This window comes from Paramormyrops kingsleyae, chromosome 12 (assembly GCF_048594095.1).
Source record: "Paramormyrops kingsleyae isolate MSU_618 chromosome 12, PKINGS_0.4, whole genome shotgun sequence".
NCBI classification, from domain to species: domain Eukaryota; kingdom Metazoa; phylum Chordata; class Actinopteri; order Osteoglossiformes; family Mormyridae; genus Paramormyrops; species Paramormyrops kingsleyae.
The window spans coordinates 12,530,374-12,546,333 of NC_132808.1; the positions used below are offsets into that span (position 1 = coordinate 12,530,374).

The 15,960-nt window shown below is 48.2% G+C and overlaps 2 protein-coding genes across 6 annotated transcripts; both read left to right on the plus strand.

Moving 5' to 3' along the window:
• The first annotated feature begins 58 nt into the window (after positions 1-58).
• Positions 59-10,141, plus strand: mfap3l (microfibril associated protein 3 like). 4 transcript variants are annotated; one of them, XM_023825430.2, is made up of 3 exons: positions 59-397; positions 2,043-2,529; positions 5,387-10,141. In XM_023825430.2, exons 2-3 carry the CDS (start codon positions 2,205-2,207, stop codon positions 6,268-6,270), a joined length of 1,209 nt encoding a protein of 402 aa, XP_023681198.1. In that variant the 5' UTR covers positions 59-397; positions 2,043-2,204; the 3' UTR covers positions 6,271-10,141. The 4 variants fall into 4 exon arrangements, with proteins under 4 accessions (XP_023681198.1, XP_023681197.1, XP_023681196.1 ...); XM_023825429.2 differs by having other exon boundaries at positions 59-359; XM_023825428.2 differs by lacking the exon at positions 59-397 and adding an exon at positions 1,111-1,347.
• An 865-nt stretch (positions 10,142-11,006) lies between these two features.
• LOC111850967 (uncharacterized) lies at positions 11,007-15,398 on the plus strand. Of its 2 annotated transcripts, none has more exons than XM_023825378.2 (3): positions 11,007-11,329; positions 12,203-13,741; positions 14,009-15,398. In XM_023825378.2, the coding sequence occupies exons 2-3, from the start codon at positions 12,255-12,257 to the stop codon at positions 14,094-14,096; spliced, it is 1,575 nt and encodes a 524-aa protein (XP_023681146.2). In that variant the 5' UTR covers positions 11,007-11,329; positions 12,203-12,254; the 3' UTR covers positions 14,097-15,398. The 2 variants fall into 2 exon arrangements, with proteins under 2 accessions (XP_023681146.2, XP_023681147.2); XM_023825379.2 differs by having other exon boundaries at positions 11,010-11,329; positions 12,236-13,741.
• The last annotated feature ends 562 nt before the right edge of the window (positions 15,399-15,960 follow it).

The window sequence follows — 15,960 nt, forward strand, 5'->3', positions numbered from 1 at the left end:
CTTACAAGACTTGCATTACGTTTCACACACACACAAAAAAACTTTGTGCTATTTAATCTGTCCTAATTATGGAATGGAGGCTTTTACACGAGACTGGAGCGCTGGTTTTTCCCAGCCCTTGAAAAGGAATGTGTGTCTGTTTGTGGAAGTGTGTGCATATCTATATAATATAGATATGTGTAAAAATCTTCAACATCAAACCGTGCAGGTGAGAATATGGAAAAGATAAATGTCAGGTGCAGCTTCCGAAGACCAAAGGTCCCCTCAGCTAAACAATCGTTGTCCAGTACAAGAGAAAAATCATCCAAACAAAAAAGTCGTATCCGGGTGAGAGGCGATGCGGGCCTGATTGACAGAAGGTGAGCGGACAGCGTCCTTTACCGCCAACCGGGGCCACGTAAGTGCACGGTGTAGCTGGAGGGTGGGTTTCACAGAACAATGGCTTTTACAGCACCAGACAAATGTAACATACAAATAATTAAAACAATGCAAATGCGTATAACTTATCTAGTATTCGTAGAGCTACAATAGAAAATAAATTTTTGAATTTGCTGCGATTCGAAGAGGAAGATTGCATCAGTGGAAGTATCCGCCTATATAGTTATTGAATGCAACTGAATTCGTCCATGCAAGTCTGGCAAATGCTGCAGCATAGTCAGACTCAATGAAAGAAAGCGTTTTAAGTTCAGCAGTACTGAATTTACGCTTGGATTTACCCGCATTTGTGATTCCTGACCTTGCCCATTTTTAACGATCTTCCCGTTAAGTAGAAAACAAATCGATTTCCAGCCAGATCAGACTAATATAGCATTGTGTTCAATATAACTGAATAGCAGGAGTAAAAATAAGCGAGCCTGTTTTAATTATTGAAGAAGACTAGCTACTAACGAAAACGACGCCAAAATATAGCTCTTGTAATGAACACTCTCTTTGTTCATTATGCTTCATTCTGCCATACTTCACTAGAGGGTTCGTGCAATATGCACAAAATGGCCATGCTAAACTTTCCCTGGTCGATCCGGTAAATGGCACACGGCGCGGGTTCCCATCCCCCATACTGTCGTACCCGGCGTCTCAGGCACACCGGCCCGGCCCCGCGCATGCGCACTGCTTCACCCGGGCGAGCTCTGCGACGGAGCTCCGCTGCCTTAGCAGTCGGGGATCGGAGATGGAGGCGGCGTGGCCGGGACCGCTACCGCCGCATACGGATAACGGCGTTTCTGTAAAGCCTGGTGTGGCACCTTGAGGGACAGCTGCGTTCTGTTAGCGGCTCGGAGGGAGGTGGTGATGCGAGTGGATCGGAAGTGGACCTCATTGTGCACGGGGCTGATTTTGTTATAAGTTCGGGTGTGTTTCCACTCTATTCCGCTAGTCAACCATAACAAGAAAAAATATGAAGGGTATTCGTGTCTGTTCACTTAGCGGCGATGTGGACCCGCGATCACGACCGGAATGTAAAGGAAAAACGCATTACCGTTTAACTTGTGTTTAATCTGCTTAGACGATCGAATTAAACCACGATCACACTTTCAAAGGGATCCTTTCTTGCCGGCCAGCGGCAGGATGTTGGTGGGTACGTGGGCTGTAGGAAGGGCTGTGGTGATTCGGGGTTGGTTTTTATGCTTTAATTTAGTGATTAGATTCTTCATGCAGGGATGGCACACGAGTACAGTGCTTTAGCTTTCGCTCAGGGTCAACATTACTTCGGTCGTGCCAGGACAGTGGCCAGCTAGTTAAGTAACTGCAGTGAGGTGTCAGCTTAGTGCTGCCTTAGGTTGCGTCAGGGGATAAGTAAAATGCTGCTTGTGTTAAAAGGCTTTCAATAAACAGACTCTTAACTATTTAGTCATTCAGAGCAAGGGCGTTTTTTTGCTATATATATTTTTTTTTTTTCCCCTGTCCTTCCTGAACTGTACTGGGACATCTAGCTTTGGTATTGAATGCATTTTGGGACATTGTGATGGGGGTTGCTGTAATGCCAAGTTTAACGTGTGTGTACCTCTTCCCCACCTCATGGACGATGTGGCACATCTGTTTTACAGAGTGATGCTTGTGAATGCAGAGGCCGGCTGCCGCACCCCCGCCCTGACACACGCTCTCAGATAGCCTCGGCGGGTCCTCGCACAGCATGAAGACTCGACTTGTCTGAAGACTTGACTTGTCTCTTATTGAGTCTTTGGGTGGTGCCACATCGTAGGGGGAACATGAGACAGGAGGCGAACGGACACGGGGTGCTGCTTTTGGCACTGGTGGCCCTGTATGCCGCCGCCGGGCCAACCCATGGCACAGGAAATCAGATGGCAGACCATGGAAACGGGACCGCGGATCATGGAAACAGGACCAAGGACCCTGGGAACTGGACCGCGGACGGGCTCGGAGGCTCAGTGCCGGTGCTGCTGGCCAGGACCAAGCAGATCATTGCCCGAGAGGGGAACAGCGTCGTGATGGACTGCAACGCCAGCGGGGACCCCCTGCCCAGTGTGCGCTGGTTCAACTCGCATGGTGCTCTGCTGGAGTCCGAAGCCAGCGGTACGTTGGGTGGGGTGAGGGGGGTGGGGGGGGGACTGGGCGGAACATTAATCAGCAGTAAAAGGCAGTGTTTCCCAATGCAGTCCTCTGGGATCCACAGACAGTCCACATTTTTGCTCCTTCCTTACTGGGAGCTGGGAGGGAGCAAAAATGTGGACTGTCTGGCAGGGAGCTCAGAGGGAGAAAAAAGACGGACCAACTGTGATTCCCCAAGCACTGGATTGGGAAACACTGGTATAAGGAATGATATGGCAGCATGGCCGTCATTCCTTATTCTTTCTTCTTTCAGAAGGATCATGCGACATGGGTGAGGGGGACGGCGACTTGGGTCCATGCCCAGGTAGCTTTTGGGGCATTAATAACAATCATGAAAAAATTACCTACACATAATTTATTGTAAACTGATTAGACTTGATTTAAAAGCCTGTATTATGTCCTTGTTTTTTAACATGGAAAGTTATATCGAAGTCTTTCAAAAGCAAACAGACAAGTGTATGCGACTTAAAGCCCCCCTGTTCAGACTCATTCCGCGGTCCTTGAGAGTCCTGGACCCGTACAGATCAGGGTTATCTCATCCAGGTCCTCGTGTTTACTCAGTGCTTTATGATGAAGTTAACAGTGGAAATGTAAATATTATTATCCTGTAGTTGATTTGCACTGCATTTAGGCCCAGCAAATGTCCCATCTTTATTAATTACAGTTGGGCTGAACTGTGGGTCAGCCGGGGGGGGTGAGGGTTGGTTCGGCAGCAGGACAGCCTGAGTGCCGCACACCTGCGCCCATCTGGCCTGTGGTACACAGAGGAACAGTGAGCAGTTTTCACTGGAAGCTTGAACTGCACAAACAAGATGTGGAAACCGCACCCCCACCTCCCCACAGCCTATCCTCTGAGGAAATCTGTGCAAGGTCAGATGACTCACTTTCTTTGTGAAGCGAAGTCGAACCTTGATGCTTATTGAAGCATGCCGTATGGCAGCCTTTTACTGGGCCCGTGGGGGGAGCTCATTTAGACCGCTCCGAGGAGCCACACAGGCTCACACCTGGGGGCGAGTGCTCCCCGAACACCTGGAATGGAGGGAACTGGAGAGATGACGGAGTCAGTCACAGGGCAGGAGATCTATGTGGGACCTGTGAGGGGGGTGGGGAGGGGGGCTGTGTGGTGTTTATGATGGGACCAGATCAGTGGCTCCTAGACCTAAACTCCCTGGAGAAGCTTAGTTGGAAACCGCAGATTAGCGCCGAATGTTTTTCTGTTTATGTTGCTGCAATGGGTGCAGTTACCTCCGGGAATCCTGTCACATGATGGGTGTCATTAACAGGAGTTAGGTCAAGTTTAGGCACAGTTCTGTGCACTTGTGGGGGGATGGGGTGCCGTGAGTGGTGGAAGTGGCCTGAGCAAGGTCTACGTGAAAACCAGTCCTGTTAGCGCGGCAGGACTTTGATTCAGGATCATCAGGGCATTCATGTGGCAAAGAAAGGACGGATGTTCAGTTTGCAGAGGATTACAGGAATGTCGACTTGATGGAGCTTGCCCTCATGGTGGAAGGCTTGATCTCAGTGTGAAAGTAAATACTGACTATTGGATTCATTAATACACTTTTGGGTTGTTCTTTGACGTCAAACAAGGCCACTCCTGTCCAAAACCTAGAATAGGTCTAGTTGAGCTCTCACAAAAGCGGTGGGTGTTCCTGTCAGCCATTTTTCCTGTACTGCCCGGGGGGGTGGTAATTGTGAAGTTCTTCGTTCATTGTTTCCTCACGCGATGTTCTGCTTCACTGCGTTTCTCAATTCCATGTTCTCAGGTGTCCGTCGGTGGGGGGGGGGCTCTTGTGACTGGATGAGCTTAAAATCGGAGGCAGGTGTTCCAGAAGAGCAGGACAGGCATGCTTAACAGGATGGTGTTTGTTTTCCAGATGCTGTCACATGTTGCAGTAGCGTGAGGCTGAGCTTACAGTTAGGAGTCATTCAATTCCGTTGTGTTAGCAGGAAGCTAGTCGAAAGGGTCATCAGGTCGAAAGGGTTACCTAGTAGAAAGAGTTACCCGGGTAGATGATATCAGCCACAGCATGGGCTCTTCAGTTCAGTCGGCTTGGCTTCAGATAGAATGATCAGAAAAGTCCAGCCTCACAAGAGAGGGGTGCTTTGGCAGCCGCCAGTGTGAACGCCCTCCCCGTGGAGCGGAGTGTCAGAAATCCCACCGCGTCTGACATGGCTCACACTGACACTTGGGTCAAATGGAGACTCGATCATCAGAGGCTGCGTGTTGGCTGTGTGTCAGCCTCCTGCCCCCCCCCCCCCCCGAGTCGAGTAAACTACCATTGAGGGACTCGTAGACGCAGAGGCCGACCGCAGATTAATTGCACTTCCAGAGAATAGTGGGAGTGTAATGGATTAATAAATCGTGACTTCTTATCACTAAGAGAGGACCTTTCCAGGGATCAGTGTTTTTACCAGGAAGAACTTTGGTGTCAGCATTTCCCAGATCCTGGAATCTCCAGGCTCTTCCCGGGAGGACACCGGGACCATTTTGGGCTGTGCCGATTCTTAGCCTCTCGCTAATACCTTTCCTGACGCAGGGTTTTGCGTGCGAGTCCGCCACTAATTTTAATGCAACCTGATGCCTGTGGGAATCTGACTGCCACCTTCTGGTTTGACTAGGATGCCTTGGAATGGGGGGCATTTCTTTGTGGTGGCATCTACAGTACATCTATACTGTTCAGAGTTTTTGGTAAGCATAAGGCTGCTGAGAGCATCAGTGGGGAGGTTTTAAATCACTTTTGGTCCTTTACTTTGTCTGTGGGTAGTATTTCTATTCTAAGGGTATCCACGATGACCAACAGGCTTATCTCTGTCCCAGGTGGCAAATGGCTGATCGAGGATGGAGTCCTCAACATCACAAGCATCACATTTTCTGACCGGGGCAGGTACACGTGCATGGCATCCAACGTTCACGGCAGCAGCAACCACACGGTTACCCTGCGTGTGGTTTTCATCAGCGGTGACATGGGTCTCTACTACATGATCGTGTGCCTGGTGACCTTCACCATCATCATGACGCTCAACGTGGCCCGGCTATGCATGATGAGTAGCCACCTGAAGAAGACAGAGAAGGCCATCAATGAGTTCTTCCGTACGGAGGGCGCCGAGAAGCTGCAGAAGGCTTTCGAGATCGCCAAGCGCATCCCCATCATCACCTCAGCCAAGACGTTGGAGCTGGCCAAAGTCACGCAGTTCAAGACCATGGAGCTGGCCCGCTATATCGAGGAGCTAGCCAGAAGCATCCCGCTGCCCCCACTGATCACAAACTGCCGCACATTCATGGAAGAGATCTTGGAGGTGGTTGGTGTGGAGGAGATGCGGCACACGTTTGTCCGCCAGGCCCCTGAGGGCCAGGAGGGGGCATGCGGAGATGTCTACACCATTCCTCGCCGGCGCAGTGAATCCCCCGCCGCCGACTCAGACGATGCCTCACTGCAAGAGCAGCCTCAGCATATCGCCATCCAGGCCTCAGTGCACCCCCCACTGGCTGCTGCTGGGTACTGCAGCATGGAGGGTCCTTCACCGGATACCCCACCCACCTCGTTGCCTTCATCCCATCTTGCTCTTCCTCCACCTGCTCCGCTGACAGCTCCACCCCAGGATGGACCCACAGAGCCAGAGCCAGAGCCAGAGCCAGAGCCAGAGGCAGAGGCAGAGGTCAAAGTCAAACCTGACATGGCAATCTACGAGAGTCATGTGTAGTTGTGAGGGCTCTCCAGCATCTCCAAAATGGAGCTCAATCATGACTGTAAGTAAAACAGTGAAACAGTTTCTGTCTGAGTAGAGCATGCTGGGAGATATTGCTGCTGTCTTCAAACCATGGGCAGTTTGCCGTAGTGGTAGTACTGGAAGCCTAATAGCGTGGGCAGCCTAGAACATTCTGAGCTTTGGGATACCAGCCCTTTTCAAGCATAGGTCTGAACAAATTAGAGATGTTTCTCTGAAAGCATGGTTACATACGAACATCTTAGGGAACTTCCGTTATTATTATGATTATTATATTACTATTATTGTCATTCTTATTTCAAGGGTTTTGTTGGATTCACCATTAGATATAGTGATTTTCTTGCCTTGTACAAAGAATGTTCTGTTATAGAAAGAGCATGTCAGCTGAATTTAAATTATAATTTTTTAAACCTCTTTTGGTTTCTTGTGTGGAGTCCTGAACTCCAGCCTCCCGCCCAATTTCCTGTCATTACGACTGAGTGTGTGTGTGTGTGTGTGTGTGTGTGTGTGTGGGGGGGGGGGGGGGTCCTGGTCCGGCTTAATGAGGCTCGGTTGGTCAAGCAGTGTCCTCACTGACTCTTTTGTAGTAAAATAAACACTGTCTTTTGTGTCACCCTGGCCATCATTGAATTGAGCGAAAGCGTCTCAACGGACTGAATTTCCCCTTTCACGTTAGCAGAATCTGCTGATTCCCTTTTTTCTTCTTTTTTTTTTAAAAATCCGATCAACTCACTTCCTATTTTTCCATTGTGGACGGTGGGAGAGCCTTGCGATCAGTTACCATGGATACGGTAGTCATTGTATAGTAGGAGAATTCCCGACGAATTTCCGCAGTCCCTTAGCCAGCTGACACACACATACAAACACACACACACATGCACGCACATGCGGAGACACACACGCAGGTGAACATTCAGCAGCACTGCGCAGCTTGGAATGGAGTCAGACCCCCTTTTGGGTGCTGGGGGGGTGGTGAGAGTTGGCAGGGAACGCCGGCAGTGCTGGGCCGCATGGCAATGGCTTCCCTTTGTCCGGCTCCCGTTCACACACGCCGCTCCATAGAGCGCGGTGAGCCCAGCCTCTTGGTAGGAAGTCCGTATCCGTCGGAGCCCGACTGCATTTCTGGCCATTGTGCCAACCAGCCTGTTCTGGCAGCAGGAGTACCATGGCACAGGGTGCGAATTATCATGCTGAAAGCAGCCTCCCCGCGTTCACAGTTAGGCATCTCATCATAGGGGCGGCCCTTTCCCTGAGCTGCCCGGGACAGACGCCAGACTCCCTGCGACCTGCACTGTAGAAGCTATTATGGAAGACGGATGGATGACTTTCAGCAATAGAATTCTTATCCATCCCTTTTCCCATCCAGTACAGTGTTTTACCATCTTAATGAAACAACCTCCCTGCACCAGTTCATCGTGTGTCCGGTCCTCGAACTCTGAATGGCTAATAGGGATTATGACCAGTTTTGACTCACACCCTGATTGGATCATTCCTGCTGCCATCACATGTTCAGCATCTGCCTGGCCTTTTGCCACTAGGAATTGGGCTGAGGACAAAACCTCTTTGGCTGGGGGGGTGATATACACACCTGCAGTCTCTCCAAAATCGGTCAAGTTTAGGGAAAAGGGGGCCTGCTGGCTGGCCACCGTATCCACAGTGTTCACGTACTGCAAAGTCTGAAAGCACCCCCATTCGACGTAAAGCTTACCCACAGTTCCCTCTGTAAGAACTCATACTGCAAAGCTTGTAGGAGGAAAGTTGGCGACTTGAAGGGGACACGGGAAGAACATTAGGACAATATGACCTTGATGTTCAGCAAACACCCTGGGATTTCCTGAACCACTGGTGCAATTTGTGAATTCAGGCTCATCAGAGCAGTTTGGCCACATTGTTTCTTTTAACGCTGACTGCACTTTTATTTTGAAAGCATAGCCCCGCCGGTGTCCACAGGAAGTGGAGCCTTTCCGGCTGCCTGACAGCCAGGTGACCTTCAATGAGGCCAGCATTATGTTCAGATCTCCCTTGTGTATAGGAACAACCTTCTACATAATAGCATGTCTTTCAACGTCATTTGTAATGGTTTTATAAATAAAATAAATGATCAAAATGCTCTGTTTATGTTAGTCCTGTACAGATGTTACGTTTAATATTAAATATCATGTGTGGGCACTTTAGTTGGTTTTGCTTAAAAAAGCAGGTTTGCTTAGCAGGGTCTGGGTGAACTCATCAACCAGGAAAAATATAAGTATGATGTACGAAATGAGGGAGTATGAAGGAGGAAATGAAGTCAATTTCATCTAAAATCTGGGACAGAAAGCAGATAGGATCGGCTCCCGGGATTGCTGCGAGAAGACTGAGACCGGAGATATTAAATTGATATCCTGACCTCTGGTGAGGGGGTGTCCGATTGCCCGAAAACAAGAGAGCGCCTCTGAGAAGGAGGCCACATTCCGCCCCGGGGGAGCCCTGCTCTGAAAATGAAACGGCTCCCTGAGACGGTGACCGGGCTGGAAAGGGGGGCGGCATTGGTGCGGCATGTCAGCACACGCGCATGAAGGTTGGAAGGGCACCCGCGGGGGCGGGGGTGTGTCTGAGGGCAAAAGCTTGGAAAAGACCGGTAGGCTCCAAAATGACGTGACACTAAATGGGGCACCAGACCATTTAGACACAAGCACAGGGCCACACCTACTCCAGTGGGGCCTGCTTATTTATATGCTTGCTAATATTGATGGACACTGTGAATGCATATTCTTACTGGAAAGAAAACCAAAGGCCTCCACAGAATCTACAAAGTGTTTTAGGACTGGGGGGAATTTCAGAGCCATTAGCTAATTCATTCAGGTAAGAGACAATTTCTCTGCACCTGTTTTGGGAAGAGGGTTTTCTATGGCACTTATTTGTAAACACATTAATGTGTCCATATAAATGATTATGCATTTGCCGTGTGCACAGTGTGGGAAAGACGAAAACAAGTCATTCCTTAGGTAAGCCAAACCGGTTTAAGGAGTGTGTCACAGCATCTGTCTGAGCATCTAGCTAGGGCTGGGATTCCGAAAGGAATCAATTCCTCGATTCCAGGTGGCTTGGAATCGAGAGTCGACTACAAAGCCTTAGAACAGATTGTACACAGTAAAGTGATTTGGTGCAAGAGAGCCTGTCCTGCCCCCCAGCCCTCTACAGCTTCCCCTCCCCCCAGCACAGACACCGTGGGCAGAGAGGTAGCAGAGAGAGTCAGGTCAGATTTGGCTGCCACCCACCTCACATGCATCAAGAGCCCGAGGAAGGAGATTTACCACCTTACACAAGCTGGCAAAGAAAGGCCATGACATAATGGCAAAAACTGTACCTAGCAAGTGAGTACTTTCTGAAGCTGGCATGCCTGTATCAAAACCACGCACTTGTTTGAAGTGCTCTCAGGTCAAACCAATAATGTTATTGTATTATATTTTGTAATTATACATTAACTGACATTTTAAGCATTCAGTCAGCAGGTTTCCTGGGTTGCTGCCCCATCCTGGGTTGTTCCTTGCCTTGCACCCGTAGCCTGCAGGATAGGCTCTGGACCCCCGTGACTCTGAACAGGATAAGCGGTTTCAGAAAATGTATGCATGGATGGATGCTTCCTAATCAGAGAGATGTGACAGCATAATTGTCTGTGCTTATTGACAATATTATCCAGATTAAATAAAGAAGTTGAAAAATTCTGGAATAATTCTTTAAGTACTTTTTCCCTTTAATAAACTACACGTATAAGATATGAAGTAGACAATAGACCAATGTATGTAATATTAAATGGTGTGCTTCATGGGAGCACGTGAAGTTAATAAATTTGATTTATTGGAAACTATCAAGATCCCTTGTCATTTACCCTGTCATTATTGTATTCTTTAATTTACAAGACCTCATTCCTTGAAGTTGAAGTTTTTGGAATCGAGAAAGTCACTGTATGCAATTAACTCCATAGATTCCCACCAACTATAATCGGAGTCGATTCGAACCAACAGCCCTGAATCTAGCAGCAGACTCGTTCTGATGAAAGTCGCTCATGCGTGCTCCGTGTGGGAGGCGCGCGCTATTCTGCCTACAGTCATGAACACGATCTGATGAGCGCGTCAGCTGCTTGCCGCGTGGGACGGACTACAGCGATCCGTACGTCTCTAAAACAAACCAGAGGCGTCATTCAGGTCATGAAGCTGGAAAATGCGTAGAAACGAAAGGCTAAATCTCAGAGCCGAAAACACCATCCATTGCACATCAGTCAGACCTTTCTTAGAAGATCATGTCATTGTGAGCCAGGGTTGCCAGCTCTCACGCAAGACATCTTACGGCAAATCTATATTATTCCATTATAAACCTAAAATTAGCTACATCAGAAGCATTTTGGTAGTTTGCAAACCCTACAGACTATTTACAGTGTAATAAAACTGTTACATAAATGTAAATGAGTGTGCATACTTGTCTCGAAGAGAAAATCCCACTCTAGCCAGCTGAACAGATTAGGCAACCCTGGTGGTCGATTCACTATTTTCACTGTCACGCTCCTTAACGTCACACAAACATCCCCACGTAAATGAAACAAAATATTACAGATGGCCGGAAGAATCCGTTTAGCATTTGAGAAAGTCTGTAGGACATCTGTGTGTCCTGGTAACGGTTGGGCTGTGACTGCATCTTACAAGCAGGCCAGCTTGTGCGCTTTAGAGGGTAACGACCCATAAGGACCTACCACAGTGCGAGAGACAGAGACTAGCTGAACTTCGATCACAGTATCTGTTACATGCAAAGTTGAAAAGACATTATTCTAGATACAAAACACCTAGGGAGAAAGCGGCCGTCCAAAATACAGGAAAGGCCTGTTTTAAGACGTGAAGTATTGTAACACCTCCGGACGCTACACACTCCAGACCAGCAGGTGGCGGTAAGTCGTCCGCTGTTTGCAGGCAACACGCCGAAAAAAAAGCCAGACTAAGGTCTGCAAGACAGATGTGCTGATAAAGGTCTGCATCGCTGAACTGGGCTCGGCAGCAGTGGATCTGTAAGTATTAAATTTAACAAAAGCCGTGCATGCGTGTGCAAGCATTACTGCACCATACGTAGATGGGGAGACCCACTGGGGCGGTCGGTGAGCATGCACAGTATTAAACAGCGGGTACGAGGTCCAGATTCCTGGCGTGACTATGACCGATCTCTGCTCGCTAGCTAGCCGGTTAATCGCAGGCCATGGGCCCGTCTCATTTACTGCGTTCTCGCAGCCCTGATATGTGCACCGAACACCGGCGAGCCACCGCGTCATTGTGCCGCGCATGCAGTGTAACTGAAATGTCTCCGTATAAATTAAAGATACCGCTACAAAGGGCCCAGACAGTGGCGAAAGCGAAGACCGGGAGCCCATTGCGGAGGGTAAATTTAGTGGGATCACTGATCAGTGCTCAAACTGCCCTTTAAAATAAGATGGGGGTTTTATGGACAGGGGTTTGTCTTATTCTATTTAAACCAAAATACAGCCTGAATGCAATAAATGCCGAGAGATAAAAGTTGTGCAAGTGTACACGTGTAAAATGATGGCTAAAAAGATAAAAATCACGTCGAATGACGGCTGGACCCGGTTCGTTTAGACAGTCTGTTCTATTCTATCACTTAAAGCTGCTGTTTTCACAGCAGAATGGGTTTACATTGTGAAGAAACACATAATCTTTTACTTATAGAAATCTTAACTATGTTATGATTCAGCCGAGCTTGAAAGATGCACCTTATCTGGCCAAATCAAAAAATCTGCACATCCCCTGAACTTAAGGTTACAGACTGACTGTATAGAATTGTGCAAATATCAGTATTTTGATTTATTGGTGTTTATTGGTGTTTTCTTAATGCTGTCTTTCCATGTTAAGTTCTTCATGTTGGGTTTCAGTTCCCCCCTCCCCTCAAATATCTGTCACCCCAGGATCTGCACTTTGCATGAAATGGAGAACACGGTGAGAGAGAGTGATCCAGGAAGAGTGAGCGGACAGGAGTGCAGCCGTGGGGCTGGAGGGGAAGATGGGGGTGTTGAAACACAGTCTGATGGGTGCGTTACACCAGAAAGGAATGCACTGACCCCCGAAGGAGTGATGTCAGAAGACACGGAACAAGAGCCCAACCAGGATTCGATGCAGGACATGGAGCTCATCCAGAGCCAGCCATCCAGCCCTGGAGACCCGGAATGTGGAACCGACCTCGAAGATTCCGGTTCTGCTGAGGAGAACGAGGATGACGTTGACAATGCCGAGAACATGCAGCTCAGCATCATTAAGTGCGAGTTTAACGAGAGGCTGGTGGACGAGCATGCAGACCCAGAAGGTGCTGATTACGAGGGTGAGAGCTCAGCCGAGCCCAGTGAGCAAGCAGAAGATCTGAAGGAGGAGTCCGCCATCCATCTGGACGTGGAGGAGACCCGCGGGCACATCTGCCCCCACTGTGGGAGGTTCTTCAGGCGCGCGGCGAACCTCATGAAACACTATGAGACCCACGAGGAGAACGACCCTGCGTCGTGCAGCTATATTTGCGTCGACTGTGGGAAGAGCTTTCCCCAGGCGAGCAAGCTGAGGAGACACCAGCACGTCCACGCCGCCGACAAGACCTACCCCTGCACAGACTGCGAGAAGACCTTCAAGAACCCGAGCCACCTCAAGTCCCACCGACGAGTCCACATGGAACTGAGACCTTACAGCTGCCCGCAGTGCGGTAAGACCTTCAGGACGGCGGTGATTTTAAGGAGCCACCAGCAGATACACTCGTCGGAGAAACCATTCAGCTGCACCCACTGTGACAAGAGCTTCACCCGCAAGTCGTACCTGAGGACACACCTCCGGATTCATTCCGACGAGAATCCATTCAAGTGTGCCCAGTGTGGGAAGGCTTTTCCTTACGGACCCAAACTGGAGATTCACCTGCGGATTCACACGGGCGAGAAGCCCTTCAAGTGCGCCCAGTGTGGCAGGAGTTTCGCCCAATCCGGCGACCTCAAGTCGCACCAGCGGACTCACTCGGGCGAGAGGCCGTACGGGTGCCACGAGTGCGGCAAGCGCTTCTCCTTCGCCTGTAACCTAAAGACGCACCTGAGGATCCATTCAGGAGAGAAGCCGTACACCTGCTCCTTCTGCGGGAAGAGCTTCAGCGATGCCTCCCATTTCCGGAAGCATCAGCAGCAGCACTCGGGCGACAAGCCGGTCATCTGCGAGGTTTGCGGCAAGAGCTTCTCCGACGTGGCCAAATTTAACAATCACAAGAGGGTGCACTCGGGAGAGAAACCGTTCACCTGCGCCCAGTGCGGCATGAGCTTCGCCCAGCAGTCGGACCTCGGAAGACACCGGAAAACGCACACGGGAGAACGGCTGCACCACTGTGCTCAGTGCGGAAAGAGCTACGCCCGGGCGTCGGGGCTGAAGATGCACCAGCGGATTCACGCAGAGTAAGCTAGAATAGGGTTGAGTGAATGTCTTTGCGATTTCAGTCTTAGCCCAGGTCTGTTCAAATCACGGTCCTCAAAGTCCGAGCCCTGCTGATTTTCCAGCCTCCCTTTACCTGTGAGCCAGCTGTGAAGCCTTTGGCCAATCAGGATCAGTAATTAATAAACTAACTACCTGGGAGAACTGAAAACAAGGCCTGAATTAGGAATTGAGGTCCAGATTTGAAGAGCCCTGTCTTAGCCTCTTATCCATTGTTTGTATTTGGGCAGAGCTGGGAGATGGTCATCTCTCACCCAGGAAGAAACTGGACTATTTAAACTGACACCATTTAAAACTGAGGCTGCCTACCCCAATTAGGAAGTATGCTGGAGAAGATTGCATAATGTGCAAGGAAATAAACGATTAAAACCAAGTAGGTAAGTATTTAATGTGTTCATGGGACCTGCATGGTTACGTTTAATCTGTGTTGAGTTCACAGTCACATGCTCTTTGTGACGGCTGATAATCTTGATTTTAAACACTACATGATTGGATTTAGCTCAAAGACAGCTGTTGTATAACACTACGTTTAGTGCAAGGATGCAAAGTGTCTTTATTCAGCATTAATGACATGTTTGGTTCCTGTGGTGAAACACAGATCGGTACCTGTAACAGCAGCCTATTGGAATGTGTGCCAGCAGCGAAATATTCCCTCTCCTGTATATTTAGGCCACAGATGTTCAGTTTTTACATTTTTGTATTATGTAATGTCTAGAGATTTGTAGTTTTTTGTTACGTACATATATATAAAAAATATATATAATAGATTGTGTATTTACACTGCAGATTTTCATTACATTTCACCAAAAGAGATGTACAACTGTTAGGTACATTTTTTGAAAGACGACAAAAGTATGATTTAATACCTAAGGTTAAATGTCACAATTGCCTGTATATATTTTTTGGAGTTTTTCATTTGCAGGTAATCAATTTCAGAAAAAGTTGGTGTTCTCTGCAAAAAATATTTTTTTATGTTTAATGTAAAACAAAACAAAAAACCTAGCGTTCCCCTCGTCATTTATGTCTTTGGTAAGTTTCACGGGGCAGAACGGTGACCCGGCGGGTCACAGTGTAGCGTCACACCTTCAGGGTTGGGGGCTTCGATCCCAGCCCTGGCTGTGTGTATGTTTGTATATGTGTGTGAGAGAGAGAGTGTGTGTGTGAGAGATACGTTGACATTCTCTCTGGATGGATGGAAAAGTAAATTTCCTTGCTTTTCTGTTCACAAATTGGCAAATGATATACCTCAGCAGTAAGCCCATCAGGGGTGCCTGGTGGCTCAGTGGGTAGCCCCGGGGCTCGAGCCCCGACACCACTGTGTCACTGCAGCGTGCCCCTCCACCTCCACAGGTTACCTCTGGGTACTTCGGTTTCCTCCTGCACTCCAAAGACATGCACTTAGGCAAATTAGCATCCTGACATTGCCCATGCTGTGGGACCATGTTTGTGAACCTGCTGTGTGTTGGACTGGCATCCCATCCAGAATTTGTTCCTGCATTGTGCATTATGCTGCCAGGGAAAGGTTCCAGGCCCCCAACACAACCCTCTAGTGGACAAGCCATTGGAAAATTGATGATGGAAAAAAATCCCATTAATAAATGGTATTGTCAATTTAGGGAACTGTGTCGTTGGTGTCCAATAATTTCTTGCTTCCTGGGGGTGTGTGACAAGGGTCACATGCTCGCCATATAGAGAATATCCAACAAAAGAAAGATGTATTTGCCTCTAGTTAGGTATTCCAAGAAGCGAAGTGTGAAATATTTTTTGCTATAAACTTAACTGCTGGAACAGCAAATACCCGGCCGTGTAGAAAGCACAAGTTAATCCCCCGAGACAGATCCAGGGAGGATATGTTGAAATTTCAAGAACAATGATTTCGCAGAAAGAAACTTACCAGTGACACTTACTGCAGGCGTGTGAATATTTATTAGAAAACAAATATGAGGACTGGGCTTGTGATATGACATTGCATTATTTAGATATAAATGTACAGTATATTGAGTTTAACATCTAGATCAATATTTATATTTGTATAAAATCTTTTTTGAAGGTCAGAATGAAAATGGAGGGTACTGATTATTTCTGCACAGGCATACATTTAAATAATTTTATGCACGTAGGCGCTTTTAAAGTTTAAACAAGCGAGTTTGATTCCTGAAATATGTAAATATAAATGCAATGA